Source organism: Echiichthys vipera, assembly GCF_963691815.1.
Source record: "Echiichthys vipera genome assembly, chromosome: X".
NCBI classification, from domain to species: Eukaryota; Metazoa; Chordata; class Actinopteri; order Perciformes; family Trachinidae; genus Echiichthys; species Echiichthys vipera.
The window spans coordinates 23,486,943-23,508,037 of NC_139825.1; the positions used below are offsets into that span (position 1 = coordinate 23,486,943).

At 40.9% G+C, this 21,095-nt stretch overlaps 1 protein-coding gene across 1 annotated transcript in view; it reads left to right on the forward strand.

The window, feature by feature from the left end:
• Positions 1-6,224: 6,224 nt before the first annotated feature.
• Positions 6,225-21,095, forward strand: part of cacna2d2a (calcium channel, voltage-dependent, alpha 2/delta subunit 2a) — a gene marked incomplete at its 5' end in the record, with an annotated part of 160,729 nt that continues 145,858 nt past the window's right edge. The window contains 2 exons of the mRNA XM_083939740.1: positions 6,225-6,340; positions 11,172-11,253. Of these exons, the coding sequence (XP_083795866.1) occupies positions 6,225-6,340; positions 11,172-11,253 (198 nt within the window). The remainder of the gene's footprint in view (positions 6,341-11,171; positions 11,254-21,095) is intronic.

The following is a 21,095-nucleotide window of genomic DNA, read 5'->3' on the forward strand; positions in this document are numbered from 1 at the left end:
TCACTGCAAATGTATTGAAGGCTGATTTGATGTCGGGATGCCACTCTGAAGTTACTGCTTTTTTTTAAAAAAAAAGTTTTTTTTCCTGAATTTCAATCCATTTCAGATCAGTTTTTATTCCATCTGACGTTTGAATCATTATGATTGCTGTTGTACAAAAGGACTTGAAAAAGAGACTGACTGAGACCTGATTGTCCTGAACTGAGACTAGTTGAGAATCCCTGCAGAATTCACACGCTTTGCTCCATGGTGGAGGGCATGTAGAGGTCATGGCTTTATCTCAATGTGGTTTAGCTACGCTAACTATGTACTAACAGGGGAGATACGATAGATAGTTACAAACCAAATATCGCACCCCGGGGGACCAAGCCTTTGCCATCGCCGCCCCTACCCTCTGGAACTCCCTGCTCCTCGCCATCCAGAACTCAGAAACACTCCCATCATTCAAGAGTCAGCATAAATCCCATATCTTCGGGATCACATACAACAACTAAAATCCCCCATCGTCCATCCTCTGTTTTCTATTTGTGTGATGTTCTTTTGTTCTTTTGTGGTGTTGTTTAACGTGCTTTCTGTTTGATTGTCTATTTTTTATGTGTAAAGCGTCTATGAGTACTGAGAAAAGGGCTATATAAAATGTATCTATTATTATTATTATTATTATTATTATTATTATTATTATTATTATTATTATCATTATTATTAGTATTATTATTATTATTAGTATTAGTATTAGTATTATACATAGCTACATACAGGAAGGTGCCTTCTGTGTCCCTAACATATGTAGCCACAACAGACACAACTTTTGCAAACGCAGTGAGGGTCACGTTGAACACTTTTGGCAGAATAATAATTAGATAGCACTGACAGATCTGCAATATGCCGACTAAGCAGATGGCTCATGGACAGTGGAGAGAGGCGAGGGGTTGTTGTGGTGCGATGAACTACAGGTTTCCTGTTATAGCAGCTGGCTGACAACTCTGGGATGCTGTGTGTCAGCAATGAGAGAGAGAAGAGAGAGATGAACACATAGTGAAAGAAAAGGGATGGATAGAAATGGAGGAGTGGATTGAGGATGAAGAGCTCTAACTATATCATGGGAAGACTGCAACTAATTATTATTTTCTTGATTAATCAATGAAAGTCAAATGTCAAAATAGTGTCATGCCCATTACAGTTTCTCAGAGCCATGCTTGACACATTTAAAATGCATTTTGTTTGACCAACAGTCCAAAAGGTAAGGATATTCAGACTGCTATCTTATGACAAAATAAAGCAGAAACTTCACATTTCATATTCGTCGAAGCAGAGCATTTTGGCAGTTTGCTTGACAATTGATAAATGATTAGTGATTAAGTTATAATATTTTCACATTAATTTCTTGCCAAATGACTAATTGGTAAGTTGACATCATTTTAGCTCTGATCTTGCAGGGGTAAACTTTATGAATCGTACTGATACAAAAGGGATCCTATGAAAAGTATACACAGATTTCTATGAATAGTGCATATAGCATCAGTGTTCTGTGCTGATGCAAACCTTAAATATATAACACGTTGGACTGTCCTTGCCGTGGAAATCCCAAAATGAAAATTAACTCCTCTAGGAGCTTCCTTTTTAGTGCGTTAACTTCACCTCCTCTCTCCTCTCCCTGTGTGGCACTGATGTCTCTTTCCTCCCCTCTATTTTCCACTCTCTATCCTTCTCAATCCCAGCTTTGATGTATGCATGAGGGAGGATTTCCTGAAGACCAAAGAGGCCATTACCCAGGGGCCATTAGGCCTCTAGTAGAGCATGTCAATGAGTGCTGAGTCTTGCTCTGTTTTCACATGCAGCCACTTTACTGTGTGGGTAGGATAAAGGGAGATTCTCTGGCCGATAAAATATAGCCTTAAATGTATATATTTCATCATAAATATCTGTATTTTCTTTATTATAATAGCACAGTTTCAATGCCGTGCTGTAACGTTTGATATGGTGGTTGTTTTCATACTGTTGCACGTGAGGAGGTTGGGTCATTAATTGGTGCTGTTGTTCTTTCATGCAGACTAAGAGCGAGGGGAGTGAGTCATCATCAATCAGGATGAAACGCTATGACATTTGAGCATGAAAGTCCCAGAGTGCCTTGCAGCCCAACATCACTGGGTATGTTTGTATTTTACAGTAAAAGAGGTATTCAGAGCACTGTGGTCTGAATGAGATGTTTCTGTGTTGATATTAGCAAAGCATCGAGGTCATGCCAGTAATATCACAGAGCAAAGCACATAATGAGGGATGTGGGATATTCAAATATTTGTGTAAGCATAGAGGTCTGTGTGTTATTTAGATTGGATCTCTCTCTGTTCTGGTGAGTAGATGAAACTAAATGGGATGATAAGCTGTGAGGTGAGCAGGGAGTAAGCTGAAAGGGACACAGAGGGAAGATAACCTTGATTGCTGGAATCCCTCCACTGATCTCTTCCAATATATCCCTGCAGAGGACAAGAGCAAGCAGACTCTACTGTGGTTTAAAGAAAAACCCTGACAAAATGCCCTCAAAGAAAGCGTGAGGCAATTGAGTGACAGCATATCATTCCTCCTGTTTTTACAGAGAGCACTTGAGAGGATCATTGAAGTTTGCTGAGAACGTCGGGTCTCTCTCTCTCTCTCTCTCAAGGGCAGCTGGCTCTATCATCTGCGGTGAACGCGATGTGCAGTCCTTCTGTAATCAGAAGTATAAAATCTTAGAATTCAGCATGCTGACTAGACTAGGTTTTACAGAGTGTGAAGCCTCACTTTTCTGTCCAGCGAAGCAAAACATCAGCATACAGGCCACAGAAAGAGACAGAGGAGGAGGTTAGGGAGGGAGAGAAAGATGGATAAGGTAGAGGGAAAGGAAGATAAGCAGCCAGCGTGTGTGTGTGTGTGTGAGTATGTGTGTGTGTGTGTGTGTGTGTGTGTGTGTGTGTGTGTGTGTGTGTGTGTGTGTGTGTGTGTGTGTGTGTGTGTGTGTGTGTGTGTGTGTGTGTGTGTGTGTGTGTGTGTGTGTGTGTGTGTGTGTGTGTGTGCTTGTGTGTGGTGCGCCTTTTACCAGTGACTTCCTCGAGGCATGGAGACAGGGGAAACAAGGAGTGATTAATTTTACTCCAACCTACTTGCCCTCTGTCTGGGGGAGCAGTCCCCAGAAAGTCCAATACAGAACAGAGAGGCCTGTCTCCTTCCTCTTAACTCCCATGGATCAATAACAGATTGGCAGGTCAATCTCTTCAGGAGAAACTGCACGGCCAATGAGAGCGACCCTTAGCCGCTCAGACCCGCCTCTTGTCTTGCCTTTCGCACGGTTTGGAGGAGAGCTTGAGGTCATTGATCTGTGTGTTTTCACTGAGCGGATCCCTTAGCCAGCCTCATCGATCAGCTCTAATAAAGAGTGGATTCTCTATAAGCATCGCAGCGTGTTCAATGAGATCCAAGGCCCCAGGGTGGCAATCACCTCTTTTAATCTGCTACTCCTCCGCCCACAACCGTAACACACACACATTTAGGCAGATGAAATTTCATTTGCATTTAAGGTATTGGCATGCCGAAAATCAAGTGTGACAGTACATCAGAAATTATTGCTTAAATTGGTTGCCGATCATCTCTCCAAACAATTGCAGAACACCCAGAGGCATCCTATCCATCCAGAGAAACATCTCTCCCCCCTGAGGTTTTGTTTGCACAGATAAAAACCCCTCACTGCTCTTTCCGTTAGAGAAAATTACATATTTGTGCATTAACTCAAAATAAAATTTGCATTCATTTTTCTTTCCCCGGCCCCATGAGCCAGGTAAATTGAGATGCATTTGCCTTACGTATGTTTGAATGGAAGGAGAAAACAAGGGGTGGCTGTGAGTCAGCAGAAATGTTTAGTGTGAGTCAGCCAGGCTACATCACTCTACCAGTATATGTTTGTTGATATCATCAATGTCCCGATGGGAAGTGTGGTACATTAAATTAATGTGAGGGAGTAGCCATCAATTAAGGTTATTTTTCTCTGCATAGGGAAGAATAATAAATCAAAACATGACTGTGTCCTGCTTCTCTGCCTCAGATTTGTTTGGATTGGGTGGAGAAAGAGGGTGGAGTAGCTTTGGGGAATACAAGCAGATTTTTTTTTTGCACTTCCTGAGAAACAAGCCTAGATATTTGTTCTGACCGAATGATCCGTGACATCTATGTACATAAGTGGAGGACTGCTGCTGCAGCTCTTCATCCCTGCCATCAGGTGTGTTTTTCCTCTCCTGCTGAGGTCCGTGCCCTGCAGTGTGTCCTTTCTACTGAAACATCCCCGTCTTCCCTGTAAGCAAAGAGACAGAAATGCTTTGCGGCAATGCTGCTGACTGCTGTGTTGCTTTCTGTAGCAGAGCACCTGCGTGTCCCCTGCTGACTGACTGAGCCAAGGACAATACAGCCACAATACCGGCTGTCTCTTCCCATGTCCAGCAAATGAGCTGAGAGGGTCCTGAACCTTGGTTTTGACTGGGAGACAACTAGAAAAAACCATGCCTTGAGCACCTTCAACCCTATTCTGTGCTTTGCAAAGCACTGTCCGCCCGTTTAACAAACACAAATCATGTAAAAAGCTATAAATCTTTATTGTGTGTTCTCTATCACATGGATCAACCTGTAAAATGTGTTTTGTTTAGGTGCGAACGTGTAACACCTACTGTGCCCTCCAGTTGAAATGGGAAGATCAGAGAATAAACAGCAGTGCAGAAAAATGTAACAAGACAGCAGGTACAGGTGCACACACACAAACACGTGTGCCACACCACCAGCACACACACACACACACACACACAGACACAGCTGATAGAGGGAGATATTCACTTCTCCGGGGGATAACTTCATGCTGAATTAGATTTACTCTGAGGTTTCAGTGCATCTCTCCTCCTTGTTTACCGTTAAGATGAACAGTATCTGACTTATGTCCCGAGGAGAACTCGCTTCATTCAAATATTTCTTATTAACAAGCTTATGATTATTCAGAGGCTCCCAGTTAGGAGAAACAAGGAGACATGTCCTGCCCTCCTGTAAAGCTGCATTTGAAACCTCGTCTAAATAGCCAGTGACAGCATGGAACAATAGGTGTTCCCAAAATTAGGTGATTAACTCTCCTTGCATTAATTTAAATGTTCATCCACTGGACCAGATGAGCTAATGAGTAGAACAAATGTAGTTGGGAAAGGAGCCCTGAGGTGATTGCTGCACGTTTACACTCCAGTTGATACAATCCGCCCCCTCTAGAGTCATGCCTCGTAATTATAAAAAAAAAAGCTTTGATTTCTGCTCATAATCCCGAGTGAGTTTGAGGAGGGCAGTGCAAGAGAGTGGACATGAGGAGGTGGCCTGATGCGCGCCCACGTCTGTCTGTTGCACAGGAATAGGCTGTTTGATAGAAGGAAGGACCGCTTGTGCCAACAGCTAAGTCAAGTGCCACAGATGGTCTGAATAAATACAGGAAGTGTAGCAGTTGGACCTTCAAAAAAGATGCCCGTATATAATAAAAAAAGTCCTTGAACTAACGCTTGGATGTTGTGCCAAATCTGTCCCCCCCAAATTAACACACTTTACGACGGCAGATATTTTTACAAGTTGACCTGGTATTATGTTTGTAAAATAAGTGCACTACCTCTGGTCAATTGAGGCTGTTGTATTGTAGTAGCGCTGTGCTCAGATTAAGCCATTTTTTTTTTACTTACAATACAATTATTCTATCAAATTTTGCCTGTCTCTCTCGTACTTTACATTTCCATAAACCTGACAAAATTGTTTTACTTTGAAAACCGGGATAGGAACACTGTATTACTGTCGTGGTTAGCTTTACTCTGTGTGGTGGTTAACATTGGAGAGAGTGGGAGAGAAAAGGAGCAAATGTGCGGCGGCGGAGAGGGAGGGAGGACAGCGAGTGCGCAAATAGGCAGGCACATCATCATCAGCAGCAGCAGCAGCAGCAGCAGAGCATCTTCCTGATCCTGATCCTGATCCCGATCCCGATCTCCCGTGTCTTCAGCTGCCAATTCACTGTGCGTCTCTGATTGAGATTCCACTACCGCCTGAAGTGTCCAGAAGCCTCCGCCAACCATCACCTCCCCACCACACACTTTTCCTCTGGAGCTCGGTTTATTCTTAGCTCAGCTGCGAGAGACTGTCCTTCCGGTCCCTCTCTTATTTATCCCAGTTTCTTGAATATTTAATGGAAAATGGCGATCTGCGCGCAGTCGTACGGTATTTTCTGCCTCTTCGCAATCCAAACTGTACTTATCATATGCGTCTCCACGCCGACTGACGGGACCCACCTCTTCCCCCAGCACTACACGTAAGTACCCTGCACCGTTTGGGGGGATAAACCGGGGTGAGGAGCGCGGAACTAGGACAGGTGGCCCCCGCCAATCCTGCACATGCAGCGCCGTTTACCTTGTTGCGAGAGGAGACTGTTGTCCCTGATGTTCAAACACAGAAGACGCAGTTTCCGTCTCTGATGCCGTTATGAATCACGTTTTCATAAAGCCTTATGTTGTTGCTTTTCGTTGTTGTGGGCAGTGGCATTTATTATCCAAAGCCTTATTCATTTGTCATTGTCAACACGGAAACGGGCTACAGGGAACACGCACAGGTGCCACCGGCGAATACGCCAAGAGAGCAAGAATTTTATTAGGACATCCATAGGGATTAAAATAAAACGATTACAATAACAACAACAACAACAATAATAATAATAGGCGATGTGTTTTGCTGTCGCTGCACTGGGGAGAATATCTTATTTACGCATGATGGATGTGCTGAGCTACAACGAGGCTGTAGTCTTAAAAAGTCCTCCACTGGATACCGCACACGCACCGTGAAATTTAATGATCTCTATCCCACAGCAGGATACTCTGGTGTTCTCAACAGGATGATTTTGGATCAGGGACTAAACCAGTTAGTTGATGCCACAGGAGCGTCTTTAAACTAGGCGCACCTCAGTCTTTCCTCACCCAAACTCCAGAGCCATACTTGCTTTGACTCTGTTCGGGGACATATAGAGCAATATGGCTTCCAGAATTATATCTGGTCATTTTTTGCAGTGGTCAGAAACCAAATGTTTTTCTTGCATAATCTATAGTTGTAAATCTAGACGCAATTTATCACAGTATATTGTTTTATCCCGGTGATCGCAGGCACAGAAAGTAGCAGTGCATCCAGCTGTGTGAAACCTAAACCACCGTTGTACGTTTTTCAGCGTACACTCTTTTTTTGCAATAATATTTGAATTAAACGCGCGATAACTTATAAAATGCGAACAATATAAGCATTTCACCTTGAATGACACACGGAGACATAGTGAAAACGTAACGTCTGCAAACGCAACACTTCTCCTTTTGCGTCCTCGAACAAACAATAGTTTATTTTAAAGTGAACGTTGCTTCGTTTGAAATGACATTTTCGCAACCCAGTATGAAACTCGGTGAAGCCTGATTGCAATAGTTCCTCACCCGAGTGTATACGTGTTGATGTGAACATGCTGTGTAACCTGTAGTGATGATTAGTCAGGATGAAATGAAATTAAATGAAGAATCTAAATCATTCCTCCCTGATGCATCCACTGGGGGATCTCTTTGGTGTTCCTGATGGCCAAGGTGACATTAAAAATAAAAACACTTATCTTTTTATTACTGTTGACTGACTTAAAATGACAATTAGCTGCATGGTTGATTTGATCACTTGAGCACCATAAAGATGATGTAAATGCTTTTGAGAACAAATTCAAATTGATTTTAAAGTCATATTTATTTTGTATAATATGCACCCATAGTTAATTATTTACGTGCATTGTTTATAATCTTGCAGCAACATCTCCTGAACTTTCCCCTATGAATACACGTTGTTTTTCAGAAGTACTTTCACTATTTGTTGTAACTATACTAGCATACAGTTACCATTGTAATGAGACAATGATAATCTCATTAGATGAGACGAATAGTCTAGGTCTGGTAATATATATATACCTTTTTTATATTATTATTATTATATATTAGTAGGCATCTCTAGGGTTTTAAAAACTGGGTTTTGTGTCACCCACATCACTGTGCTATTTACCAAAAATTGACAGTTACCCAATTGAAGTGTATTGGGCACGGCTGTGGCCGTCAACCCGTTGGAGCATGTGTGTGTTGGAGGTGTAGCTGAGGAAAAGTGCCAAGACAGTGTATATTTTGTACACCTTTGCCGCCTACAAGCCTGGTTTAATAGGTGTGTATCTGTCGGATTTGTGTGTGTGTGTGTGTGTGTGTGTGTGTGTGTGTGTGTGTGTGTGTGTGTGTGTGTGTGTGTGTGTGTGTGTGTGTGTGTGTGTGTGTGTGTGTGTGTGTGTGTGTGTGTGTGTGTTTCTAAATCATGTGGAGGAAACCTGTTGTGTTAGTGAAACTCAGAGCAATTTCCACTGATATGAAAATAGTCCTCCTTTTGCCCTTAAAGTTTTTTTGTGTTTCACCCAGATCCATTGCAGCAGAACGAAAAATGGACTGTGTGCCGGTGACACGCAGGTCGTCCATCCAAACTCATTTCGTCACATTTTCCCATAATGTTTTGCCAACATGCATCACAATACACAGAAAATACATCAACAACACAGGTGCCAAAGCACTTTTTTAATACTACATCAGACGAGACGGAGCCAGAGAGCATCAGTCTGCTTTCACGTAGTGCACATTGACAACTTCTCTGTTTTCTAAGAGAGATTGCAGCTTTCACAACACAGAAGGTCTCCAAACATTTGAACATCAGGCCTCAATTAGTGCTTAGCATTTACCAAACAAATGTCTCCTGATATCTCTGTAGTTCTTACTCAGTGGAGAGTTCTGCACATTTGGGACTTTTGATTTACAGTTGGTAAACAGAAATCTCAAGTCATCTTACAACATTTTACAAAAGTGCCTTTAAATTTGTTGGGTCAACTTTATGTTATCTCACCTGATGCAGGGCAGTTGTTTAAGGCTCCATGTTCGGCTTGTTGCTGCCTGTGACTAGATCATGGGTTTTAGTCATATTTAACTATGTTATTAATTAGACTTCATGAATTCAATGTAATGAAATAGATGAAACAAAATGGAACCACCAGTGAAGGCTGAGTGTCGAGGCTAACCTTTGCAGGTGTGTCTTTGTACAGATCTGCACTTTTATCGGGATATGAAACACCGTCTGAGTATTTTATCACAATATTGTTACACAGTTTAAAGGATGACATTACTGAAATCAATTGTCCACTTTTTGACAATGATATAACTTCAACTTTAGAACTTTAGTGTAAAATGAAAATGCTGTTTAAGTAACATAAATATGGCTGTATAGCAGTTTGGCCGTTGGTTTTTCGACATAACGATAGAAAATATATAGAAAAATATAACGACTAGACATTTTTTGATAGAAGGACTTTATCTCAGTATATCACGATATCTGCTCACATATGTGAAATCATGGGTTATGTAATCCAGTTGATGTTAATCACTTTGGACTGTGTGTTAAATTATATAAAGTTGGATTTTAAAGCTAAAACTGCAGTTTTCAAATGATATCCCCTCAGGTATTTCAGATAACATCTTCTGAAAAGTTGGAGTTAATATACTTGTAATTGTCAATTTAGACAAGGTAATGTGTGCATCACGAAATCTTGATTATGATTTTATAAAAAAAAAGATCTCTCCATATGAGATTTTTGTCAGTAGTATATCACTGATTTATTGCTGAGCCTTAGTTCTTGCTGACTAAAAAGGAGGTACCTGCTCTGCCATCAAGTCCACATTATCATCCACACTGAGTTAAGTTTAAATATTAAAACAGGAAAACAGTAATGCCCGGTTTATCATATTTAATATCAGAATATACTGGTGATCGGTTGTGCTGCTTGACTTTACCAAGATTTCCCAGCTCTACGGTTTGTATTTACATATAAGGCATAACGTAGGACTCTCCTACTGCACGTCATTCTGTCAAAGCTGTATACATATATTACGTGTGTGTGTAGACTAATGAAGTTACATAAGAAGTCTGCCTGGCTTGGGGCAGAGGTATTGTCCCTCGCTGTTAGTATCACTGCGTCCTGCTCGGCTCTGCTCTCACTGTAAGCTTGTTTTCATTTCATATCGAGGTGACCTTTTAATAGTCAGCGGCCTCTCCCCAGCGGTCCCAATCTGCATCGTCCTTTTGGAGGCCCTCATACTTGCTCTTAATCTCGTCCCGAATAAACTCAGCCAGTTCACACACTCGCCTGGTGTGTTTTCCCTGCTGTTACTCTCCTGATGAGCCCCGCTCTGGCTTTGTGATTATGGCAAGCTCTGTCATTACTTGGCAGATTTGTGCAATTTAATAAATCTGTCTTCCCTCTTGTCTTCTGAGAAAATCTGACATTTAAAGATGACATTTGTTTCAGTCATCATATTAAAAGACAAACGGGTCTGTTGTGTTGTTGATGCTAGTGATTAGCTATCTGCAGGCAGCTGAAAGGAAAAGGTTGGCACAGAGTTGGGGGTTGGCTCGCAAACACATGACAGAATTTATTCGTCTGATGGCTGTAAGATGAGCTTTCATAATGTTTTTTTTTCTTTCATGGCCATGCACATGGGTTGTTCAGCTTGTAGGTTGGCAGGTTAGCCCTTGCTGCTGCTTTAAAAATGATCTAGTGAAAATCTCAAAACATTAAGTCATTTGTTGCTTGCTGGGAGATATAGAGTGATGAGCTCGAGCCGTTTGATCTCTTAATTCCAAACTTGGCTCTGTCGAATGGAGATCAGCTCCTGCTTAGGGTGCATTTCTGTCAGACCTGAACAGTTTTACTACAGAGCGGCTGATCCCAGCCGAGCCAAGACAGGCATGTTCGCTGACGGTCCTGCCAGAGACGACCAGATATATATGCAAGATGTGATGGGCAGAGAAGCTGCTCATGACTAACCCAGACATTAGGACAGGTAGGAGAGAGATGCTTCCAGATAGGGATCCAGAGAGAGGGAAGGGTATCAGCAGTTTGACAACAGAGAAAGAGATACACAAAGATGGGGAGACTCTTTCTGACAAACATACTCACATCCAATGAAAAGAGAATTGATTGATGATGACATGCTCAGGTCATGACGTCGAGTGATGCAGATTCAAAATGTCTTAATTTTATTTCCCAGAATGATTCACTGGGCTGGACGCATCGAGAAGGAGCTGGAAAAGGTTCTGCAGCACGTCACCGGAACTCAGCAGATGAGATCGGTAAGTTGACGTCAAGCTTGCATGTGACACACCGTTTTTCTTTCTGCATTATAAATCAGTAAGATTTGACTGGGTGATGATGTAAACATAAGTATGCGTATGTGTGTTTGTGAGGCAATGTGTTTGAATGAGCACTGAAAAAACTGTAGATATTTTAAGATATTTAGGCTAGTATTAACTGTACTGTCAGATAATTTTACTCAGTTAGATGAATGTACTTTTTTCCCAATGTAAATCAGTTTTTTCTATTTTCAAGAAGTTCCTTGATTAAAATCTCACTCCTGATATTTCTGCATTGACCTTCCTTAATCATATGAAACCAGTGTTTTAAAGTGAAGATACACTGGTGGGTGAAAAGCTCATTTTGCTTTTCACCCACAAATTCAACAAATTAATAGCATATTTTCACCTGTTTCTAGAAACATATATTTTTACAGTTACAACTAAATGATGAATGATTTTGGTTGTTTGTGTCCTCATGTGAAATGTGTACAACACGTGTCTGTCTTGTGGTAGAGCAGATTGTTGAGCAGAGTGTGATTGACACTGTTTTATCATATTTCTGCCATGTGTGCATGTTCGTCGTGCTCCCAGGGTTTGTAATGCACCCTGAGATAAATGTTTCATTACTGCTGTATGGGTGAGTGTGATTCATCCCGCCGGTATGGTGCCTGTGGCGGCTTTCATGCTAGAGACATCAGTGGTTAGTGTGATGGCTGTTGGTATTGTGGTGTCATTGATGGATCCCAGAGAGGAGGAAGTGAATTGACAGAGAGCGTGCTGGGGTAAAGGTTAGTGACCAGCAGTGGATATGAGGCAGACACTCGGACTGCATAATAGAGAGAGGTTGATTGTTAGCACTCCTATGTTGTAAACCAAAAACAACAGAGAACGCTTACCCATCCAAATATTTGCCTATATCCCAATAACGTTTCAGTATTCCCACTGAGCAATGTGCATTTCTAAATGTTAGTGGATAAATAATATTATACATGGGTTTCAAGGTGAAAGCATATTGTTGCTTTCTGATATCTTCAAAATGTCATTGTTTCAACAATGAAAAAATGTATTTTGATTTTAAAGGTCCTCTATGTAGCGTTTAACATGTGTTAATCGTTGCCAACAGGCAAATGGGTTGTAATGTAACTTGAAAATTGAGACCCTCACCGACTTTCTTGGTTACTTGTACCAACCTGTGGACTCTCTTTTGTGTGTCAGCTAATTCATCCAGACTCCAGGGGCTGGACTGGCTGGCTCGCCACGCAAATGACCTTATCAGCTAAAGTTACGAAGCAACCAATGCCAGATCCATGCAGCTTAGCTAAGTTACAGCTATCTGGCTAACGTTAGCCTGGCTGCTGAGGTATACTTCAGCAAGATGGACGTATCCCAACATCACATAAATGCCCTTCTTTGGTAAGACGAAATGAGGCGGATTCAAAGTCTGACAAGATGGCGACTCCCGTAGGCGAGTACGATTGGATCAAGTTGAGAGAACAGTCTATGGTTTCCGAAAGGGTTTGAAGAGCCTAAGAGGAAGGAGAATTTTCTCAACACATAAAAAAAGCCTGTCAGCCTTCAACTTACATCAAACTTGGAGAAGCTTTGCTGGAAAACAAAACAATTCTCCCTCTACTTTAAAAAAAACAACAACTGGATATACGATACTACTTGTTATACATTTAGACTTTGGTAGTGATCATTTTCATATTTAAGGACTGCGACTCTTTCATTTTCATTCATCTGCTGATTATTTTCTTTATCAATTGATTTATCATTTGATCTATAAATCTACAATTGCTTCTTTTTTCAGATCAACAGTCCAAAAACAAAAATCCTCACAACTGAAAAGTTGGAACCATTTGGCAGTTTTGCTTGAACAAAGCAGCTGCTGATAAATTCCTGTCAGTCTCCCTGTCGATTAGTCAAATAATTGTCTCAGTGCTATGCTATTTAGAGTTGTACTGTATGTGGGGATGATGCACAGTGTATATCTGTACCCATAATTAATTGTCGGATAATGGGAAATTTATATTATTTATTATTCCGGTAATTAAATTATAGGCGATAAATTATTGTCCGATAATACAAAGCCAAATTGCTGCGCACATTCCGATACAGTGGGGTGGCATGCACCTTATGTCAAAGCATTATATTTGAATTCTTAGGCAAAATGCCCAATAAAAGCCACAGTATATTTGTGAAGTTATTTGACATACTTTACTAGAAAAGAATAAATGATTAAAATGATTTAATGAAATAAAACATTTGAGAAAATACTTCAGGCAAATTTGGTTAGGTCAGAGCTATGGAATAATCCATAATCCATACTAGCCTTTCTAGCTAGTATGGATTACTAGCCTGCAGGTTATGAACTATTTATTTAAAATTCAAAAATGTGAATTCATCAGTTATCTTATCAGTATCGGCCATGAGAAGCAGGTAATCATTGGCTGGAAATAAAACATATGGTGCATCCCTAAGTATATATGATTTAAGTACATTATGGTGTCCCTTGACTGCTTGTTTGAAGTCCAAAGCTGAATAATCCTGATCTTAATGACACCTCGGGTGGAGATGTGATGTTAAGTGCTTAAAGTTCTATCGAATTGAACTAATTGAGGCTCCGTGTTGCTGAAGTTTTCTCTGTGGCCCAAACCCAGTGACGTCCATCCCGGTTATGTCTTGTAGAGGATGCCCATATGGCGGTGTGCACGTGTGTGCTGGCCTGACAGTATGCGCAGAGCGGGTGTGAAAGAACATTTATCATGGCCCCAAACAGGACTCATCACAGGGTGTGCTAAATGGCCCAGCATGCCTAGAAAAGCCATTTTCTAAATGGATGCCTCTCTCTATACGTGTGTCTGATAGAAATCTTCCCAGGGCTATGCCGGCTGGTAACAAGATTGCCTCCCTCTGCGCCCACTTCCTCTTCATGCGCAGTTTATTCTCACAGACAAAAAAAATGTAAAGTGTGTGTGCAAATTATTTTTGAGTTTGTCTTACATGGAAAGAGACAGGGAATATAATGTGGTCTGTTCAGTTCCACCCGGTAGAGATTTTATTTTTTCTGACAAGCGAAGGAAGCGGGTGAAAGAGACGGAAAGGCCGAGACAGGGGAGCCCAAAAATAGCTGAATGTGTTAAGGATCGGTCAACTTAAGAAACGACATAGAGATGTACAATGTTTTGATGTGTTGTAGTTTGTGCATGTTGCAAGTTTCATGCAAGTTTCATCCAAAAATAAATAATATTTAAGATATTTAAACTTTTAAAATCACATTATAATAGATTCAGGTTTAGTCAAGATGTTTTGCTTCTGAAGTGGCGTAAAAGTGAGATAGAGGGTGAGTGATTTATCGGGGGAGTTGGAAGTTGCGAATGGAAGTGTGGCGCGTAAATAGACAAGCAGGGGAGAGTGGGCGGCTTTTAGGGGGGTGGGAGGAAGAATGAAGAATGGCTTGACAATATGGATGGATGTTCAGGCGGTTTTGTGTGTATATTTAGAGTCAAACTTAAGATGGCTGAAATGATAGAGGGGAAGGACGAGAAGTGGTAAATGTAAAAATGCGAGCAGACGCATGCTGTTTATAGTCTTTATCCTCCTCATTATCCTGTGTGCTGCTGTTTGATGTGTTACAGTACGCTATGTGGTGATGAGAGGCGGCCGTGGACATTGTTTCCATATCCTCCGGCTTATTCATAACAGTTTTAATAGACACACATGAGCAGTACGCCTACACCCACACACTGTCATTTGATGGTTTATCAGAGATACAGGCAGATAGTATAATTATGTACATATTTAGACACCAGGTGGACACGTGTTCACTGTACTAACTGTACAGTAGCTGCAAGATAACTACATCGGGCAGAGAGATGCTCATATACCTGTGGTCGAACAAGTATTTACATAATAAAAGTAGCAGAACTTTGATGTTGAAAGTAAAACTACTTATTCAGGAGCAGAATAGCCCAGCTGACTAATATATAATTGTAATGACATTATAAGATTACTGTGTAAGCAGAATTTTACCGTCCAAACTGGAGCTGGTTTTAACTACTTACCTACAGTATATACAGCTGGGTAGTGAGTTGGGTTGTAAAATTCCCGGGAATTTGGAAAGTTGGAAACTTTCAACAGGAATTACCGGGAATTTATGGGAATTAACAGGAATTTATGGGAATAAATGTGAATAAAGCTGGAAATTACAAAATTGAATGTTGGCCCTCCGTTGAATTGAGTTTTCTTGTTTCTAGCGGCAACTTTGGTGGTAAGATGTTCAAACCTGTTCTTTCAGAGCCCTCCATCTTGTCACATTCACAGTCGCTGTTTGCGTCGACTTTTTAAAATTTATTTTTTGCTCTTTTTTAAACACATTCACCTCTCTACTTTCAGTCCGTCCCCTATATGTTACCCTCTCAAATCCACACACCTGTCAGCAGTGTCACAAACATGGCGGCGGAAATGTCTGCACAGACACGGATATTGTAATACTCAGCAAAGAGGAAGTGCTTCCACCAGTGGGTCATATGATCAATAACAATTGTTTTAACTCACTGTTGGATAGATAGTACATTAAAAGACAATTAATTCGATGAAAATCTAACGAAGTACAACTTTAACAGAGATTTTAAATATAGTTGTGGCAAATATAGTTTAGCATAATCTTGACTAAAATAACCACATAGAGTCGCATGCACATAGCCTGCTGCTTACTGCAGGTGTATTGATGCCACGCCCCCTACATGCACTGTGTATTCCTCCATCACTTGCACAGATGATTTCTAGAACCTTGGACCCGGAAGCCACATTTTTTAGCCCAGAGCACAAGATCATTGAAGCAACACATTTGAGCCGTAGACTACATACAATTTCGGAATATTTCCAAAATCCCCCAGCTTAACCTTAGGTTTCTGGAAATTTACTGGGAATTTACCGCCCCCTTTACAACCCTAGTAGTTAGTCTCAGTGGTGGACAGTAACTAAGTACATTTTACTTAAGTGAAAGATTTGAGTACTTTTTCCACCACTTAGTTAGTTAAGTGGTTCCCAAGCTAAAGTTCAGGCCTCCACCAGTGGGTCACAAGATAAATCTGAAGGGTCACGTGGTGATTAATGCGGTAGGAAACAAAAAGAAAAAAAGTTTTCCAGAACAAATAGTGTATTCATGTTTTGGACTTCTCTAATCTTTGCTTTTTTGTAAGATATTGGATAAGTTGACCTCTTTGGGCCATGGACAGTTATCTAAGTTTAAAGTTTAAAGGGGACATCTCTTTTTGTTGGAACTACTTAAACATCTGAGACATCTGAAACCTAACAAGGAACCCTAATTAGATGCTGCTATTTTTGTCATGAGCAAAATAGGTTGAAAATGTCTGGCTAATATTTAACAACACATTGTATTTTGGAGTTCAATACTTCCCTCATAGTAGTAGTATAGAGTATCAGAAAATGGAAATATTCAATGAACTGCGGTAAAGTACTTGAGTAAATATACAAGTACACAAGTTGAAGAAAAACCCCAACACTTATGCACATAGAGACACAGCCTCAATTTAGCAAGCCTCTTAAATGGCCATGACATGTAACATATGTTGAACTCTTAAATTTATTTCAATAATAAGAGTCTAATCAGCATGAATAATTTAGCCTAGTGCACATGACTGCTCCTGAACCCCTTGCTTCAGCCTGGCACTTCTGTACTCTGAGGATCTGTCTGCTGCGCCTCCACACCCTCTCCTGCTATTTACTGGTCTTGATTACTGGAAACTCGAGAACAATGGACATCCAGATCTATATACCCACACATGGGAGCATGGCGGATAGACAGAGTGCCAATTAAAGTGTGTAGGATTCATCCAGTTCTCATATGAGCTTGAATTTTTTACTTGATGAAGTGTGTTTTTTTGCACTCTTCACTCTGTGTGTCTCTTCATGCCGTGTTGTCGACACTACATCAGCCAACCCACTGACCTCTTGCTAGCTGTGGCTTTATCTTAGTTCAACACAGACCTCCATGTCTCTAGTGCTTCCAATGTGCGTGTGCATGCTCAAGAATGTGTGTGTGGGAAGTCTTTTTTTTTTTTTTACCCCAACATCACTGAAGCCTCTGGTTCATTTTGATCCGCACGGATGTGTTTTTATGACTTGAGGGAGATGTTGTATGCAGGCTGAACACACACTCTCACAATGTCTCTCATACATCTGCAAACCTCCTTTCTCTCTTCCTAGAAAAGAAGGTATCTCACAGCCAAGACAGCCGGCCCCGACAAACAGATATCTCTATAAAGTGCTCTGGTGGATTTATTCACTATCGCTGACTACAGAAATTTTCAATAATCTGTCTCAAATGCCCAGTGCTATACAGACACCCCTGCTCTCACTCCCCTGCCCCCTGTCCTTAATTTCTAAAGCTGACGTCAGCTACCCCCCTTCTCAGTGTGTTGATCCATCAGTGGACAATGTCGTGAGGGCCATTTGTTTCTTGATTTTAACTCCTGTAGAGAGTTTACAGGAAGAGTTGAAGGTCCCTCCGCCCACAATGAGAAGTTACCTTTAAAGGAGAGAGGGAAAGAGCGCCTCTCCTAGCTCTCTTCCCTCCCCCCTCCCTCCATCTTCTGGCCTAGACCTTACACAACAGCAGCTTGTTATCTGTGTGAAACATCACAGGCTATTTCTGCAGGATAGATAGTTTACTCTCCGGCTCCGGTTTTCTCTACTGCCAGCTCGTCTTAAGTATCCCTCTGCCATTGTGTAGCATGCATCAATACACATCTCTGTTTACTCTTACTGAGGTCTTTACTTCTTTGTTAACATTAATGAATTAATAATTACTGCTATTTTAGCACATCTACAGCAGCAGCAAAGCCTGCACAGTCTTGTTGGTAGCTGGTATAAAGACTAAAAAATATAAATATCATATAAATAGAACGTTTTTTTTTCTTCTGAAAATCATCTGTGTGTGCGTCACTTTTCCAATTATTTGTTGATCATGTGCTCTTGAAGCACTTTATATACTACTCCTAAGAAGAATTAAAAGTATATATATGAAAAAAGCCCTTTTTTGAATTGACAAAAGAAGTCAAAGTCCTCAAATGTTAAATATCTTGTAAGCACAAGCAGTCATTCGTGAACATTGTTTAAATTCAAAACTATTTTGTCAATGAATAAGCAAACAAGACCATGAATCCGACCTGACATTTGCTGCCAGCTTTCAATACTCAGTGCTGCGTGGGCGTTGAGACTGAAAGTAGCCTTGTGTTAGAACAACGCCAGGAGCTGCGTTGGTGTTGCTTCAGGTAGAGGTCAGATGATGAAACACTGTCCAGTAGTCCAGTAGATGCGTTTGAAGGCTTATCCGTCACAGAAACACTGACTCAACTGACTATTATGAGAAATGATTTTACTGCTCTGACTGTGAGGTAAACAATAGAAGACAAGTAGATGCTGTTCATGTTACAAAGTATTCCACCAAAAAAGAGTGCTTGCATGTTTTTAGCTGTTTTCACATATGAACCCTGGACAGTGTCAGGAGAATCATGTCTGAAGTTTCTCTTTCACACAGAACACAAGAGGAGACTCTCTGTCTCAGATGCATTCTCTTTTATTGGAAATCCTCTGTTTGGTTTAGATATTTGCGTTTACACATACAGTCAGTGTAATAATTTCAGGTCTGCGGTGCAGATGTGAAAGGGGCTTTTGTATTGACCCTTAGGGCTCCTTCCCGGATGGTATCGCTTTATGTTCAGGCAAAAGTTGAGCCAGGTTCAATTAATTTGCTTGATGACTCTGCTGTTTGCCCCGTATGTGCATACCATGTGGCCCTATTTAAATTAATAAGGGGACTGCATTTTTTCACGCAGCGCTAAAGTCGATCTGAATGCTATCAAAGGAAAACACTTTTGTAGCCACCAGAAATGTACAATAGGTAGCTTTAATTGTGATACATGATAATCAGATAGGAATTGTGCATCCCCGTTTATATATTTATCTGTCCTTTTGTGTGTCCTCGTGGGTTTACTGTCCAATGTTTAAGCCTGGCAACATTCCCATTCAGACATCCCATGTGCCATTCCCAGGAAAGAGAGGTAATCGGGGTTACACATCAGGGCCATGAAAGCTTAGACATAGTCCGTTAGCGAACCACTTTTTAATTAGTTTGGAACCCTTGTTTAACTCACACGTTTGTGTGCCAACTCTAGCATTTACTGTGTATTTACCCCAAACAAAAACAAAAATAAAACACACAAAAAAATAACTGTGGACATTAGAAGCATATAAGAGTAGTAGCAAGCTGAAAGTTAAGCACTGAGAGCTGGTCAGCACTATTACTCGCAGGCTTGGACTCCACTGAGCTGACAGGAGAACAGAAGGGCACACAAAAGCACGCTATTTATTTTTCTGCCTTATTATTGGTTTTCCGACACCGGGGAAGGTTACAAGAATTCCTCAGCTCCCCAGTTTGATGGCCTAGCTCTGGTTGGCGGTGTTTATATAAATGAAAATACATATATCTGCAGAGTGCAGCCCTGCATGCAGATATGTTGGTGTTCGAAGGGATTACTTAAAATAGCTTTGCAGTATAAATGTGACAGTTTAGAAAAACTAAACTAGATAATATAATGCCAGTGCCGTGTCTCAATTTTCATTTTATTATACATTTTTTTTTTAAATGTTGTAACAATAATCACTGCTGATATTTCACCCAACATGTAGAACTAGTTTTTTATTTTTATTTTTTTTTTTTTGGGGGGGGGGGTCCTGAACCATTGCAAAACTTCAACAATTTTTAAACTGAAAATGAAGTGGTCATGTTTAAATGACATATGTGTTTCAAATCCTTCACAAATGATTCATGTTTGTATGATATCTGATCTGTTAATTAGGTTGTATGTATATGTCATCTTTTATTTTGAAATGGTCAGCAGATTTATCAGTTCCTAGACATCTCAGCCTTCAGGCAAAAGTGTTTGCTTTGGACCTTCTTCACCTTTTGAACTGCTCAGTCTCAGAGTAAAGCCAGCTCACTGAAATCCATAATGAAGGTTTTTAAAGATGCAATTCTACGTGGTGCATGCAGTGTGTGTGCAAAGAGTTTATTTAAAACATCATACAGTATATCACAGTGCATGCGCTTGTTGATTCCAGTACAGTGAATTACCAGGATGGAGCTGTAAAGGCCCACTGGGGGGAAACAGCCCCTTTAGTGTCAGCAGCACAGAACAAACAGAGATGGCCGGAGTGTCTGAATCTCTCTGACGTTCATTGTGGTTCATTTGGGGGCTGTATTTGTGTAACTAATTGCTGCTTGATGATTTCAAGGAAAACAAAAAGCAGATGCGTTTGTGCTACTAGTGGCTTTTTGGGGAGAAAAGGCAGACAAGGAAGACCAAGAAGACAATATAGCATTATGTGTCAAAATAGGATTAGAGGTCTTTCTAAAGCTCCAGCCCTGTCAGAGGAAGATGCTTTATTTTGCCAACGCTGCAAATCTTTTCTCCTCGTCTCCATCTCTCTACACTATTATTTGCAGAATGTGTGCACATGCTTGTGTAATTTTCATTCGTCTTCTGTTTGATGTTTCAGAGGGCGCATGACGTGTCTTACGATCTGTGCTTGACAGAAAAAAAATATAACGGGTACACTTCCCTGAGTGGGTTGCAAAGGTAATGTAGAGTGGCGTGATGCCCTCGAAAATCCAGGTGTGAAGTGCTTTATTTATTTCACTGCAGAGGGAGTTCGTCTCTATGTGTGAAGTGGTAGGTTCGGCATTTATTTTGCATTGTGAACATAATGCATTTGTTTCTTTTAAGGTTTGTGTGTGTGCGTGTGAGAGCGTT